The sequence below is a fragment of the Eurosta solidaginis genome, chromosome 2, assembly GCF_040869045.1.
Source record: "Eurosta solidaginis isolate ZX-2024a chromosome 2, ASM4086904v1, whole genome shotgun sequence".
NCBI classification, from domain to species: domain Eukaryota; kingdom Metazoa; phylum Arthropoda; class Insecta; order Diptera; family Tephritidae; genus Eurosta; species Eurosta solidaginis.
This window is the reverse complement of record NC_090320.1, coordinates 281074153-281090910: the sequence shown is the minus strand read 5'-3', so window position 1 is coordinate 281090910 and position 16758 is coordinate 281074153. Positions and strand designations below refer to the sequence as shown.

General features: G+C 39.7%; 1 protein-coding gene across 1 annotated transcript in view; it reads right to left on the bottom strand.

The window, feature by feature from the left end:
* Nucleotides 1–16758, bottom strand: part of kl-3 (dynein heavy chain 8, axonemal kl-3) — a 78136-nt gene that overhangs the window by 7197 nt on the left and 54181 nt on the right. The window contains exons 24-29 of the mRNA XM_067768210.1: nt 9339–9479; nt 8971–9260; nt 7620–7753; nt 6940–7566; nt 6603–6871; nt 2439–5311 (exon numbers count right to left, since the gene is read on the bottom strand). Of these exons, the coding sequence (XP_067624311.1) occupies nt 2439–5311; nt 6603–6871; nt 6940–7566; nt 7620–7753; nt 8971–9260; nt 9339–9479 (4334 nt within the window). The remainder of the gene's footprint in view (nt 1–2438; nt 5312–6602; nt 6872–6939; nt 7567–7619; nt 7754–8970; nt 9261–9338; nt 9480–16758) is intronic.

Sequence of the window (16758 nt, the reverse complement as noted above, 5' to 3'; positions counted from 1 at the left end):
TAATAAAATAAAAATTATGTGTACACAGTGTTGTATTTAAATGTAATATAAACAATGTTAAAGTGGACATGTCATTACTTTGAAAAGTGCACACTTTTCAAAGTAATGACATGTCCACTTTAACATTGTTTATATTACATTTAAATACAGAATTTTTTAATTCGGGATTTTGAGAAGCAGAATTTTAAAAAATCAGGAGTTAAAAAAAGCAGGATTTTAAAAAAGCAGGATTTAAAAAAAACAGGATTTTCCTTTCGGGATTTTGCAAAAACAGGATTTCGTTATCAACCCCTCAAACGACAGATAGTTTTTACCGAGAAGATTTTCATGGCAGAAATGCACTCGGGGTGTTTGCCAAATCACTGTCCTAACTATTCCCAATAAAAAAAACGTTTCTATAAATTTTATAAAACTATTCTCAGATCGAGAAATGGCACTGAAGACAGCACAGTGCTGCAACTTAGTAACAGGTTTGTCCCTCATTTAAATACGAAAACTATTCCCTGTCAATAACTAGAACTTTGCAGAAGTATTAAATTGTTTAAAAACTGTTACCAATTTAAAAAAAACTGTCCTCAGTAATGTAAATGCATTTACTCCAATTTAAAGAATCTGTTCCCAGTAAAAATTTAAACTTTTTACGATTGCTTAAAAACTATTATACACGGCGGACGTCGTGGTGTGATGGAAGCGTGCTCCGCCATCCACACCGAAGATCCTGGGTGTTTGATCCGGCAGTGTTTGGCAAGCACTCCGAGTGTATTTCTGCCAAGAAAAGCTCTCAGTGAAAACTTATCTGCCTTGCAGATGCCGTTCGGAGTCGGCATAAAACATGTAGGTCCTGTCCCGCCAATTTTTAGGAAAAATTAAAAGGAGCACGACGCAAATTGGAAGAGAAGCTCGGTGGAAAATCTCTTCGGAGGTTATCGCGCCTTACATTTATTTTATTTTTATTATATTAATTATATAAAAACTGTTCCCAGTAATGTACAATTTACTTCTCGCAATTCGGTCCATTTCAGGACACTATCCGGTGTAAAAACTAAACTGTTTGCAGCTATTGGATTGTTTAAAAACTGTTCTCAGTAATATGATTTTTACTTCTTGTCAATCTATGAAACTATTCCAGGTAACAAAACCAAACTAAAAAGAATTATTCGATTGTTTAAAACTCGTTATCAATTTGAAAAACTGTTCTCAGTAATGTAAGCTTGATTCCTTCGCATTTGCTCCAACTTTAAGAAGCTATTCCCAGTCAAAAACTTGAGACTTTGTATGATTGTTTAAAAACTGTTTTCAATTTTAAAACCTGTTTTCAATTTAAAAAACTGTTTTCGATTCAAAACATCGTTCCCAGTAATGTTAAATCTATTTATCGCAATTGTTCCCATTTTAGGACACAAAAGTAAAAAACTAAACTTTTTGCAGTTATTGGATTGTTTAAAAACTGTTCTCAACTAAAAAAATGTCTTCCCAATAACGTAAATTTTATTTCGGCTTTGCTCCAACTTAAGGAAAGTGCTCGCAATCTAATACTTGAACTTTGCGGGATTGTTTAGAAACTGTTCTCAGCAATACAAGCTTTCTTCGTAAGTGTTCCCATTTTTTATTTAAATTTCAACATTTCGCGGAGCCGAAATTGTCTCATAAGTATTTATTCAGAACCCCATGATTCGCAGTAGTTTGTCTTGACGATTACTAACCAAAGTTTCATATTCGGGCCCCATGTTGGGCGCCATTGTGGCTTACTCCTCGCTCGGTAAGGAACTAGCCTAGAATACAAGAATACCAGCTTTCTGACACTTTCTACTATTCAAGCAGTTGTCGGTAAAACATCAGACTCGTAATCGCTGGGTCGTGAGAAAGCGCTCCACGTTGAAGACCATTCTAATGTAGCTGATTGTTCCAGTGTTAAGGAGCCTGGGATGCAAACATACTTGCTTACCACCATACCATCCAAACAGTTAGTCACTCAACGGTCTTCGGCTAAAGATATCTTTCTAACCTTAGAGGCGTTATTGAAAATGATTTTGGGTCTACATAAATTTATAAATGTTCCCCAATTCGTGCCTCTCGGGGATTCTCAAGGAGGAGGTTGGGGTAAAAGTGTTGAAATAGTTTAGGTCACCTAAACCAAATTTTCGGGATTGGTCTCCTCAATAATAGCATTGTGGCACTTGTGTCGCTCCAGGGCAGAATCGTTTTAAAGTTGGAGTTTACCGTAAGCGTGCTAAGTATAACCATCCGAGCTTTTCGGATGAGGTAGTACTCTAGTAAAAAGTGGTGATTCCTTTCTTAAGATGTTTCACTGCTTGCTTTTGTCTTAGTCAAACGACGACTAAAAACTGTTTTGGGCCTAGCCTGATAAGGTCTACGTTAGCTATTATGATACACTTCTAATTAACTAAATCAAACCCAAATAAAATTCTCGAACTCACCTTTCGGTTGTATAGAAATGATTGTATCCAAAATATTTCTCATCGTATTTGTCTGATATGTAATCTCGGCATTCGAATGAAAACCATAAACTTGTGGTGGGTCCAATAACGGCATATCCTCGATCGCTTCCAAATATGCTTCTTGCTCTTTGAAACAAAAGATCTTGTAACCCTTGAAGAACTCAAATGTGGGTGCAAACAAATTATCATGGAACCAAACACGAGCAAAAGTATTCAACAAGCGTTTGTCATAATCATCTGTGACGCGACCACCATACTGCACCTCACCCAACATATAACGCACCGTCGTCCAACTAATGCCCTTACCGGGCTCCAAATCGTCCAAATGATTTTGAACAAACAAACAACTGGCATACCAATCAGCAAAATTGAACTCATATGGAATATTCCAACCCAATGGACCAAATTTACGACGCTCTTGTACGACTGAATGCAGAAAGGATATGGCAAATACCAAAGGATGATAAAATTGTGATTGCGAATAGTCGAGAAAATCTTGTGATAAATTGCCATAGGTGCGCTTGAGACCAGCGCGTATGCCTGCTGGCGGTTCATTAGTGAATTTGATAGACATTTGTAAGAGTGTTATAGAGAATTTGTCATGCGGTTCGGTAGTGATCCAAACACGGAAAGAGTCATTAAATGAACCCGGCTCAGCTTTTTCCAACTCCAACAATTGCAAACACAACTCGTTCATATATTCCAAACCCAAATGGCAATTTTGGAGTAAAACCCAGCCACCCTCTTGCAGACAACGCGCGACCAACTTGCGTGCATGTATCTCCTGTCCTTGACCCATCGATATGGGGAAACATTTGAGTTCGTTCTTTTTGGCTAAAGCTTCGATGTTGGATGAGGGATCCGAACCCATGGAAAGAAAGCAAACCAATGGTGTAAGCGGCTTGCTCTCCAACAGCAACTCATCGAAATTCAATACGACCGGTTCGGCAAAACGATCACCCAATGAGTTAGCGATATATTTACGACTTTGCGCGATCGCACGATCTACGCACCATGAACGTACCAGCAGCAGTTTGTGGAATGGTTGTAGCGCATTGAAACCATCTGGTATTACTTCATTTTCGGGACATTCTTTCTTATACCAATTGAACCAACCGCGTTCATTATTTTGTACCTTTGTTAGCACATGTGCGAATAGACTCATTTTTGATAATTGAACCAAATTTAACCAAGTCTCATCCGTAATCCAACGAAATGGCACCGGTGGGCAATCATTCAAATTCAAAGCAGCGCCACCTTTGATGAAATTCTGAAACTCGTCGTATGTTATCAAATCCAGTTGACGATCAATATTGAGCGCTATCAAGAGCACGAATAGAAACTTGTGCATCTCGTAGAGACCCCGCGACTTATAGCGGTAAATCTCGAAAGTCAAATATGAAATAATACGTTTGATGCGTTTCGCTGTAATATGCGTCTTAGCCGAGAGATGCATTGACGCATCGAAACGTTCTAGAAATTGCACCAATGAGGTCTGATACATATTATTCACCATAGCCATGGTGCAGACTAAAAAGTATAAAACGCTTCCACGCGTTGCCACGGGACGATATTCTTCGCGCGCCAAATTAATTTTAGCTTCGGTCACTTTAGCAATTTCGATTTTCTCCTTAACCTCAATTGCAGTATTTTTGCTTGTATTCAATACTTCAATCACGGTGACGTCATCCAATAAGCTACCCTGTGTGGTGGATAATTTATGCAGTAAATTCGCTTCCAATTCTTTCATTTTCTTCATATTATTTGTGACAGTTTCAACCAATTCTTGACGCTCCTCTTCCAATTCTTTGCGTTCAGTGAGTATAACACGTCCCAATAATTGATCTTCCAACCCTTTCATGGTAACTGTAAAATCAATAATCGAAGTGCGCGCGAAAATTTCAGGTGTATACGCGGGATTCGGCAATTTAGTTGTGATATAACAACGGAAATTTGGATTATAATCCACCTCTTTGTCGCCTACTTTGATTTTATACGAAGTTCCCACTTTTAACAAATTACGATCCAGCACATTATCCAATGAAGGATCCAATTCTTCGCCTACATCCTCAATAATCATAGGTAAACCCAAACTCACTGAGTCCTCAACATGATTACGAAAATATTTATGATTCAATGCAGTCACAATCAAATGATTGTGTTTCTCTTTATTCTTTATCCAAGCTTTACCCTGTGATTGCGGATCGATTAGCAATGGGAAACGTACCGCTTTGGTTGCTATAATGCCATTTTGCACAGATAACTCATCGGAGGGAAGCCCCTGTATATTCCATTCACCAATTTGTGTACGATCTGTCAAACTATCAATAATATTTAAATGCGCTGAGAGCGGTATGGTGCGCTCACGCACTTCCTTTAGCCATTGCGTTTGCAAATCAATGCGATATTCTTGATTGAAAGGTCCCGTATAAGAGAGGAAGGCAGTCAATATAATTGTATCACCCACAAGACGATCTGTTTCACTTTTAAATTGTGCTATCTGTTCGGTCCAACGTATCTTTTCGCCCGCCAAGCCGCTAATCAATGCAGTTGCGGCATCCATTTTATCTTGCACTTTCTTCGCTTCACCCAGCACAGCGTCCTTTTTGGCAATGGCTTCATCGAAACGCGCTTGCACTTCGGCTAGCTCACGCTCTTTGGCCGCGAAAAGATCTTCAGCTTCTTTTAAATCGGATGCTGCCTTTTGGTATTTAGCAGTTTGTACGGCTAAGTTGGCTTTTAGGGGCAACACCTCTTTGTTCACCTCATAGTATTTAGCCATAGCAATGGTCCAAGATAAGAGACCGGCTACATTACCGCATGCGACTTTAGCTGCTTCAAATGTATACAAACTGGGTAGTGGAGTAGAGTAAAATAGAAAAATAAATAATCAATGTAACAAGTCGTCAATGGTGGCAGAAATAGTGTAACTTCCTACAGACCTGGTTTATTCGATTTTTATCCTGTGAAGGACGGTTAAACAGACAGCATTCTCCAAAACTATGAGAGTCTATCTGGAGCTCTCTAAGATACCTATGGAACCATCACCAATAATAAAAGTTGACAAATTTAGCTTGAGGGTAGTTCATTGCCCTGTCTAATATTTTTTTATAAGTGGCGCCCGGGCAGGAACCTAAGCTAGCTGTCAATAATGAACTCGCAGGGCGTCCGACCAAGTGCAAAAGTAAATCAGAGCTACGCTTGAGCTGATATCCTAGCAGTAGAATTAAATTAGTTTTAAATCTTCAGATACAATAACTGTTCTCAAAAGGCAAAAAAGCACACTTCAGCCTGTCGGCCCATTATGTTATCACCGGTGAGAACTCTGCTCAAAGGCTGATATAACTAAAGCATCGTATTTGCTCGGACAAGCGTAGTATGTCCCCTATTTCCGCAAAGGCGGCGTCTGCTAGACAAATGAATAAGTATTGATTTAAGAATCGATATCTTTTTCTGTTCGTTTTATTAATGTTAGCCCATATCTGCTTAGTCACCCAACACGTAGAGTTATGTGTTTGCCAGAAATTTTTCTGCTCAATGAAGTTCACTTTGAAATTTACAGGCAGACAGATTAGAGAGTGCGCGAGTGGTGCTGTAACCATATGCCACTGCAGAGCTTAGGTTAGGTTAAAGGGCGTGCGTGAGAATATTCCACACTTCCACTCGGGGGCATTTTTGGACATTGCGAGTGCCCTCAGTCAGTGCCGTGTGGCAGCACATTCGTCCAACCAGATTACTTTATTCACAGAATAAAATGAAAAAGTGGCTTAACTCCTTGTACTTAAGGAAAGTTTGTGGCCGTTTTTGGTCACATCATGTAAGCAGAAGATAAAGTATTTGCCACCAAGCTTCATATTTCCAAGGAGTTTGCCTATCTAGCCTTTTTTCGAAACATTTGCTTCAAAAACCACCTTCCACACTTTCTTATTCATAGCCGAGCCTCTCTGAAATCTCTGTTTCTACCTCACACCCCAGCCTGCTGCGAATTGGATTCCTCCTCAGTATTGGATTAAAAATTGTTAACACCCCCATCCCGAGACGCCCTAAACCTACAATGGAAAAATTGCATATTTCCAATTTTGCAGCTCTGAAGTCCACTAAGAAGTTCAACTTCACTTTCGTCCCACTAAAATGAGTACTCACTTGTAATTAAAATATGGCAACATCAAGTCCACCATCTCCGCATTAATTATGTCTGTCGGGTATTCGACAATCTTCCTCAGGAAGCTAGTATCGGACATCACTTTTAGCGATTCTTCCCAAGAGCTTTGTAAGAATTGTTTCTCAAAATCTGGTTTGATAGGTTTGATTTTCTTGCGAAATAGAATGCACACGACATCCATAATAAGCGTAATCAAATATGGTGGTTTACCCAGTTTTCGTACAGTCGCAATATCAGCAGCTTTGATTGTCTAAGATGGCGAAAATAAAAAAAAGTGTGTATCAACACTTTAAAGATCCCACAGATCCATCTACTCACCTTCAGTGCTGCCTCGGCTTCCTCTAAAGCTGGTCTCGCTTTTTCCAACTTCGCCTCTGCCACCTCTTTGTCTGCTGATATAACTTTGACCAACTCACTGGCTTGCGCTTTCTTCTCGGCCACCTGCACTTTGACCACCTCCGCGGCGGCTGTAGATTGTGCCACAGTCTCGAGCACTACTTCAGCTTCCTCTGTCGCTACAGCAATTACTTTATTCATTTCAATTAGGTCTTTTTTCAACACAGAAACTGCAGCGCCCGCTTCGTCTAATTTATCCAAACCTGAACTCATGCGATCGGACATTGTTATAATATTTACTTGTTTATCTTGATAGAGCGTTTTATAGCTTTGTAAGAATGATATTAAGGACTTGGGTGTAACGAATGTGGTGCGTCGAAAACGTTCGAAATATGATAGACAAGCTTCAGATACTGTTTCTTGTATCCAACTCATTAGATCGATAATGCTCTCTTTGACTTCGGGAGCACACACCATGGGAAAGTCTTTGAGGTAATGTCGTGATACGGCAATACGCGCATCTTCAGGCCATTTTTGGAACCAATCAATGACACAACCGGATATCAACCCAGGGAATTTTAAAGAGCGCGCACGGAATTTCTCGCCAATCTATGATTGAGGATTTAGATAATTCGAACTTGTAAGTTATGTATATTACTTACCGGTGAGAAGCAAAGTGCGATGTGCAGATTGTAGCGTGCGCGTGATAAGAAGAAATCGTAGAGATTATCTTGTGTTGGTATGCGTTTAGGTGCTATCTTCTTCATGATCGGTATGATTTCAGAGTAGATTTCATCTGTAAAAAATGAGAAGAGTTTTAAATATAGACAGTTTTAAAAATGTGAAGCTTTGAAAAGTAATAATAATACCACTGGAACTTTGAAGTAGAGGGTCACCTCTCCTCTACAAACTTTCCAGTTTTTTTGATAAGGCTGAATATCTTATCAAAAGATAGTGCACATACAGCTGCAAGTCTCAAAGCATCCGAACCGAAAATGAGAAACCTGTCGCTAGAATAGAGCGTAAAGATGTATGGTGAACAGATGACGTCTTTGATGATGCCTACATTAGACATTTGCTGTATTCCCATGGACGTTCGAAATCAGAGCTAAGGCCAAGGAGTCAGACTACAGAAGGTGGGCGACTGTACAACAGGCAGAGAAATTGGCTTAGAGCCACGGAGGAAGAAGTGAGCACTGTTCAAATTAGCGTGATAAGCCCGTTTTGCCGGCCTACTGTGAGACGCTTAAGATCACTAAGCACAAATTAGTACTAACTGTGGAGATCCGCGTTCGGGATTAAGTCGCCGCATAAGCAGGAGAAATCAGCAATATAATCTAGTGCTATTTGACATAAAAGATGTGGTAATGAACATCAGAGCACCAAACTCAAGAGTGGTTTTAGCGCTGAAAACATTCCCCGAAGACCTTGGGATGAGTGTCAAGCCCTTGCTATATATAAATCCGGTAAGCTCGGGTACCAGCATCTTGAGATACTAGCCCAAATTTAGTTTGAACGATGTGATTGAAATATGTCGAATTTTAGTAATTCGACTGGAGAAGCGGACCGGATCAACTCATCTTTGTGACACCTTCCACGGTCTCTAGTGGAAGTTTACTGTAACCGTAGACTCTGATTGTATGCAGAATGCTGATTTACGTATGAAATCCTGTTGCCATTAAACCCAAAGCAATAGAGCATGGGAGTCGCGTTTCACCTGTCATTGACCAAAACCTTGCGGCTCGCAAAAAATCGAGTCGAAATTTTGATCTAGTTATACTAAGTTTACAACATCAACTAAGTTTACATCTCAACCCATGTTACTTCGAGATGGCGCCTGAGCCGGAACACTCTAAAGTAAACAACTTAAACTTAAATTTTTGTTTTATTTTTCGGTGAAAAGCGGAAATAGAATGGAAATCCTATTTAATAAAGCAGTTCCTACTGAGAGATTATCATTAAATTAAATCCACTTGCAGAGGTAAAACTCAAGTTGTTTCCAAAAACACTTACCCATTTCATCCTTGGCAAATAGATTAGCAATTTCACCCGAACTTAATATATTGTTGATATACTCCAGAAAACCTTCATCTTTAATTTCATTATCCGTAAAGATGAATGTAATGCCACGCCCCTCTAAGCCAGCTGTACGATATAGATACTTCAAATCTTCAACGAGATTACCAGCATTATAAGCGCGTGTTAATACAATTTGAAAGAATTTATAATTAGCCATAAACGATGATAGACGCGTTAAACTCTGCTTGCCCGAACCGCCGACACCGACTAACAAAGCATTGCCTCTGTCAGAGAAAAGAAGGAAAAGGATGAAACAATAAATTGCGCAGTGTACAAAAAGTTACTCGCCGACAGGCACTTACCTTGGCATACTCAATATACGCGAAACAATCATTAAATGAACGAGCGCATCATGAAAGAACACCAGATCCATGGTAAAACCGCGTACATATTCGTTAAATTGACCCATATAGAATAAAACTTTATTTTTGACGAAATCCATGCTAGAATTTGGAGAAAGAGAAAAAAGTATTATCTGTTGATGATGTCGGTGATGTTCAATGCGAAACCTTATTATACGTTCACAATCTAATCTTATACAATGTTTACAACTCGACCATTCCTGACCATGGATCGCCCTCGATCCTATGGCAATTAAGCTAAAGGATCAGTCACTGCATCCTCTCTACCAATGTCGCAGTTATCGGCTTTACTCACCCATCTCCGAATGCGATGGGCTTCAATGACCCCATCATATGGAAGCTGGGTCAGTTGACAATTCTCAATGTCACGAATGACATAGCGACCATTCCCTAATACCTTGTGCACTACGTAAGGTCCTTTATACTGAGGCAAAAATTTCTTATTGACACCTACGGCCGTATCAACATTTTTTATGACTACGTAGTCTCATACTTCATACGTCTTGCATTTTGTAACAGACGCGGAGAGCCGTTTTGAGTCATATTCTTGCCTATTTTTAATTTCTTTCGAGGCCTTTTTCCGTATAGTGACCAAGTCTCGATTTGCATCGGAATATAGTTTGTCCTGAAAGTATTTCGTGAATTCATCAATTAAAATTCCGTTTTGCTCCAAATAAAGTTCCTTTGTGTCATGGCAGGTGCTTTGAACCGAATTATTTATAGCGTATTCAACCTCCAGCAGTTTTTTACACCAGTCGGCATGGTTTATTGGATCCGTTAATTTCCCTAGCATTGTTTTAATAATCCTATTTATGCGTTCAACTTGCCCGTTGGCTTGTGAAGAGGCGACAGCAACCTTAACATGGTATATATTTCGTTTGGAAACAAAATCGGCAAATTCCAAAGATGTAAAACTTGTGCCTCTATCACTAATAAATTTTCTAGGGCGACTGTAGTAGCTAAAATACTTTTCAAGTGCGGCAGTAACTTCTCGAGTGCTAGTGGAATTTGTTGGATACAACTTAACAAATTTAGTAAAGGCATCAACTACCACTAATATGTGCTTCCTCTTTGAGTTTATAGATGGTAATGGACCACAATGATCAATATGCAATGTATCAAACGGAAGTGGAACTTTTGGTATTGCATGAAAATTTCTCTCCTTGGCCCTGGGTTGAGTTGCGTACATTAGGCATTTTAAACAATTTCTAACAAACATTTCTACCTTTACTTTCATATTTATCAAAAATAAATGTAAGGCGCGATAACCTCCGAAGAGATCTAAGGCCGAGCTTCTCTTCCAATTTGCGTCGTGCTCCTCTTGATTTTCCCTACAAATTGGCCGGACGGGACCTACATGTTTTATGCCGACTCCGAACGGCATCTGCAAGGCAGATGAGCTTTCACTGAGAGCTTTTCATGGCAGAAATACACTCGGAGCGCTTGCCAGACACTGCCGAGGGGCGGTGTGGTAGGCGGAGCACGCTACCATCACACCACGGTGATAATACATGTCTAGCTTACTAACTATCTACTATCAACGGATTGATGTCCGAATTTTTCGTGAACCACTCGTAAGATATTTATTTCCATTTCAGAGGGTACATACAACCTCCTTTTTTGTCGTGCTTAATCTTATATATCAAACCATCTATTAGATCAAACCCTTCAACAGCGCTTTCGGTGAGACGATTTCTCAAAGAAGCAATAGTCTCATCCCTCTCCTGTGCTATTTGAATCTGAAATTCTACGTCGTTAGTATCTATAATTAATGCTATCTCTGCCCTACTTAAAGCATGAACATGTCCCATTGAGCTCCTTTCCTATGTTGTATTTTATAATTGTAGTTCTCTAGTTCAAGCGCCCACCTAGCAATTCTTGAGTTCAGCTGCTTCCTTTCTAAATTCATGGCTAATGAGTTTCAGTCCGTGATTGTTTTAAAAGGCATACCTTCCAAGTAAGTTCTGAATCTTCTTAAGGCGTAAATAATCGCTAAGGTTTCGAGTTCGTAACTATCGTACCTGGATTCAGCGCTTGACGCAGTCTTTGAGAAATAAGAAATTGGATGAAATTTTTTGTAATCTTGCCTCTGTAGTAAGACAGCACCAAATCCAATTGTACTATCATCTCCCCCTGTGGGTTAGGGGTTAGAATATGCCCACGGTAGGTATACCGGTCGTAAAAGGCGACCATAATACCATGGGTACCCAATCCATGAGTAAGGTGTTTTACTCGAAAGGTAGCAGGGTGGACGCAGTGTATCACCCTGTGAGACCCTAGGCAAGGTCTTTATAAAAAGTGCTACCGCGGGAGCAGGAGATGCCAGTGTGATCTGGTGCACTGCATCGAACGATGCTTTGTACTCAGGTCTCACCTCCTGTCCTGGGATGGCCCCCTTGTGGGAGCATCGCGGTGGCTGTGGTTTCAAACAGAGTTCACTTATGACACACGCTCTGAGTAGACTTGTTTTCCCTTGGGGGCCCAAGACCCAAGGGAATTCGGTCTCATGCTTGCCACGGCGGTCCCAATTTCATTGAGAAGCTGACCCTGAGGGGCAGATGATAGGTTGGTCACATCCCTTAAATTGTGGCAAATGCTGAAAAATAGTTGACGAAAGATGGTGTAAGAGCGCATGTCTATCGTGAGCCAAAAAGCAATCGATAATTGTACGAGTGGGCCGGTGCTCATCTCGTCTTTTGAGATGTTTTGAGGCTGCTTTAGACTGCGCAAGCGAATAGAAGGCGTTCGCTGTGTGGCTGGCCACACCCTATATGTGGCAAGGTTTGACGTTGTCAAATCACTGCAGTGTGGCGGACTGCAATGCAAAGATGTTGCTGGGGCAGGTACTCGGTACTTACAGGTCTGTGAGCGGAAAAGGTTGGCCACATCCCTTAATTGTGGTAGGAGTGTATTTGGAAGGAGTGGAGTGTATTTGGAGGCAAATTGGTGCATAATTGTTGTGTAATTGAGTGGAAATTGGAGCGAAATTAGTAGCGAAAATGGAAGCCAATAGAAGACGATATGGCACACAATGTTTGTCAACGAGTGTGGCCTCAAGCGATGTCGAGGGGCATTGTTGAGGCGGGCACTCGGCACTTACAGGTCTGTGTGCGGAAAAGGTTGGTCACATCCCTTGATTTAAATTGTGATGGTGTTGGTGTTGAGGACGGCGCGCATGATTTGATGCCAAGCTCACTTCGTTTGTCAACCTACCTTAAGCAACATCTAAGCAAAACCAAGCGCCGCTAAATATCTCAATCTGGTTAACTTGTTAACCAGATACTGAGATATCAAAATCAATGAAAGAGGGACCCTGAGGCAAGCACGGAACTCGCGGTGGAGTTGCCGTGCAACCGGGTGCCATTACCCGAAAATGGAAGAGGAGGATGGATAGTCCTCCTCGGCCAAACCAAGGCTGGTTGACTTGAACACCCCAGCTCACCGCATTGGTACCAACTTGTTGGGCCGAAGATCAACGGACATTGATCTGTGTTTTACACCGGAGGTAAGTCTTCACGACAGGGACTCCCGTAATTCACGTTCTTTCGTCTGTACTATCATCACAGTGCAATTCTGTTTCTCTATCACGGTTGTATGTTGCAAGGACTGGACTGTTGGACAGTCGAGATTTTAGTTCATTAAAGGCATTGAGGCAATTCCCATCGAAATTGAAATCAGAGTTTCTCTTAAGAAGGTTTTGAAGTGGCTTGGCTATTTGCGAAAAAGACTGGACGAGATTTTAGTTCATTAAAGGCATTGAGGCAATTCCCATCGAAATTGAAATCAGAGTTTCTCTTAAGAAGGTTTTGAAGTGGCTTGGCTATTTGCGAAAAAGACTGGACAAAACGACGAAAATATGAAAAAAAGTTCTAAACAAGATTGTTGTTATTTCTGATAGACGGGTATTGGGAAACCGCGTATACTCTTAATATGCGAATCATTTGGTCTGATACCTGATTGTGATACTTCATAGCCCAAATAGTCTATTTCACCAAATTTCGATTTAACGAGATTGAGTTTTAGTCCTCGCATAGACAACCGTTCCAAAACAGTCTTAAGTGCATCTTTGTGCTCTTCAAAATCCTGGCTGGCAATAAGAATGTCGTCCATGTAGACTATAAGCGTCCTATTTTCAATCAAGTCAATAAAGCGTTGAAAGACAGCGGGGGCATTTTTTAATCCAAATGGCATTTTAAGGTACTCGTATTGACCATTCGGTGTTACGAAAGCAGTATACGGAATCGAACCAGGTTCCATTTGTATTTGGTGGAAACCACTCTTCAAATCTAATAACGAAAAAAAATTTTTTTTTCAAGGAACTCAATGCAGTCATCAATTAGTAGTTATCCCTAACTGTTATCTTGTTCAGGGCCCTATAGTCAATGCACAAACGAGTATTACATTTTTCTTTTTCACCAGTATGATTGCAGAGGCATACGGAGAGTTACTAGGCCTAATTATATTTTCCTTTAACAGCTCGTCTACCATTGATTGAACCTCGCTTCGTTCTGAATAAGAAAGTCGTCTGGGATTACAATGAAATGGGACATCAGTTGTGAGATGTATCTTCATTTCATACTTATACGGTTCTACCTTAATAGTGGTATTTAAATAAGTCTCGTCAATAATTTGTTTTAACTCTAACTGGCGACTTTTCAATAACTTTATATCTACGTCGATATCGTTATGCGACGCTATGTCTATACCGAAAACAACTGGTATGTCAGTATCATCATTTGCATAATTTGGAAATATTTTTGGCCCATTTTCGGCTTCGATAACTGCGGCATGGTTTTCAATCACACCTACAAAATTAATTATTTCCTCGGCATTTGGTTTCATCTCAAATTCTCTCTTAACCGGTCCATCGAACTTAACTTTAACCAATTTTATGTTAAAGAATTCTAAAAAGTCACGTCCCAAAATAACTGGCAAAGACATATATTCATCTGATAGTATTTTAAGTTCAACAGCTCTTATTATACTCAGTTGAGCAGAGCTCACAGAGTATATTAACTTTGATTGTATAACGGTTGGTTGTACAGGTATAAAGGAATCGAGATAGATATAGATTTCCATATATCAAAATCATCAGTATCGAAAAAAAAATTTGATTGAGCCATGTCCGTCCGTCCGTACGTCCTTTAACACGATAACTTGAGTAAATTTTGAGGTATCTTGATGAAATTTGGTATGTAGGTTCCAGGGCACTCATCTCAGATCGCTATTTAAAATGAACGATATCGGACTATAACCACGCCCACTTTTTCGATATCGGAAATTTCGAAAAAACGAAAAATTGCGATAATTCAGTACAAAAGACGGATAAAGCGATGAAATTTGGTAGGTGAGTTGAACTTATGACGCAGAATAGAAAATTAGTAAAATTTTGGACAATGGGCGTGGCACCGCTCACTTTTAAAAGAAGGTAATTTAGAAGTTTTGCAAGCTGTAATTTGGCAGTCGTTGAAGATATCATGATGAAATTTGGCAGGAACGTTACTCCTATTACTATATGTATGCTTAATAAAAATTTGCAAAATCAGAGAATGACCACGGCCACTTTAAAAAAAATTTTTCTTAAAATACTATCCAAGCTTTTTGCTTGCAGAAAATAAGCAAACGACACCTTTAATCACCTTTCGTAGATAGCAATCATTTTAAATTTCAACAAATTGTATAAATCTCTTAACGTGTCTGCACCCCGCATAAGGCGTTGTTGGGGTTTTTGGCGTCGGCTTTGGTGGCTTTTGAGAACGAGACGATCAACGACAATCATGAGCCGGGGTGGGCGTGAGCTTAGCACCTGCTAAGCGACCGTATATGTATACGATAAGCGAGAGCACAATTGTTACTTCGCCAAAATTAACGACAGCTCTTTTAGTTTGATTTCGATGGTCGTACGGAAAGGAAGTGTCGCACGTGCGCTTAAAATAGAGTACCAAAGAGTGCATGTGACACGTGCTCACAGTTCAAGCATTGAAATCAAACTGAATAAATAATTGATTTTGCTTTCGTGCACGTACGCGTTCGTGTATACTAACACATTCTCAATTTGGTAACCGTGGAAATGTAGTGGTGCCCACCGCTGATCATGAGACTGATTTCAAAAACAGCAACTTTTTGGTGATAGTTGATTAGGTTATTACAGGCATTACCGAATGATTTGCTGTCATGAAAAATTTGAAGAACAGCTTATCTTTTTTGTGACAATTTGGATACATGGATGAGGTTTCAATAGGAGAAAGCGCCGTTCAATTTTTCAGCAAATACAATTCAGACGTTTCCGAGATTTTAGGAGATGAAATGATCCCACTTGAAGCACATTTACTCAGCAAATTTTAACCAAAATATGCCCCATTTGAATTCCATCTGTGCTCTAAATCTAGCTACAATTTTTCCTAATATTTGTGCTGCTCTACATATTTTTTCCACCATACCTGTAACAGTAGCTAGTGCTGAACGTTCCTTCAGTGTTCTTGCAGGGCTAAAGAACTTCCATCTATCAAGAACGCCTTACAGGACTTGGCATGCTCTGTATTGAAGCACCAACAGCGAGACAGTTGAATTTTGACACTATCATAGATAATTTCGCAGCTGTTAAGGCCAGGAAAGCCCACTTTCTCTTTTAATATACCAAATTACTACCAAAAAATATTTGTATTGCAATTTAAAGAAATTTATTTCATACAATTAATGCAATATTTAAATAAAACTATACGCAATAAACTGTACTTATTATACTCAGTTGAGCAGAGCTCACAGAGTATATTAACTTTGATTGCATAACGGTTGGTTGTACAGGTATAAAGGAATCGAGATAGATATACTTCCATATATCAAAATCATCAGTATCGAAAAAAAATTCGATTGAGCCATGTCCGTCCGTCCGTCCGTCCGTCTGTCCGTTAACACGATAACTTGAGTAAATTTTGAGGTATCTTGATGAAATTTGGTATCTAGGTTCCTGGGCATTCATCTCAGATCGCTATTTAAAATGAACGATATCGGACAATAACCACGCCCACTTTTTCGATATCGAAAATTTCGAAAAATCGAAAAAGTGCGATAATTCATTACCAAATACGCATTAAGCGATGAAACTTGGTAGGTGAGTTGAGCTTATGACGCAGAATAGAAAACTAGTAAAATTTTGGACAATGGGCGTGGCACCGCCTACTTTTAAATGAAGGTAATTTAGAAGTTTTGCAAGCTGTAATTTGGCAGTCGTTGAAGATATCATGATGAAGTTTGGCAGGAACGTTACTCTTATTAATTTATGTCTGCTTAATAAAAATTAGCAAAATCGGAGAACGACCACGCCCACTTTTTAAAAAAATTTTTTTTTAAATTCAAATTT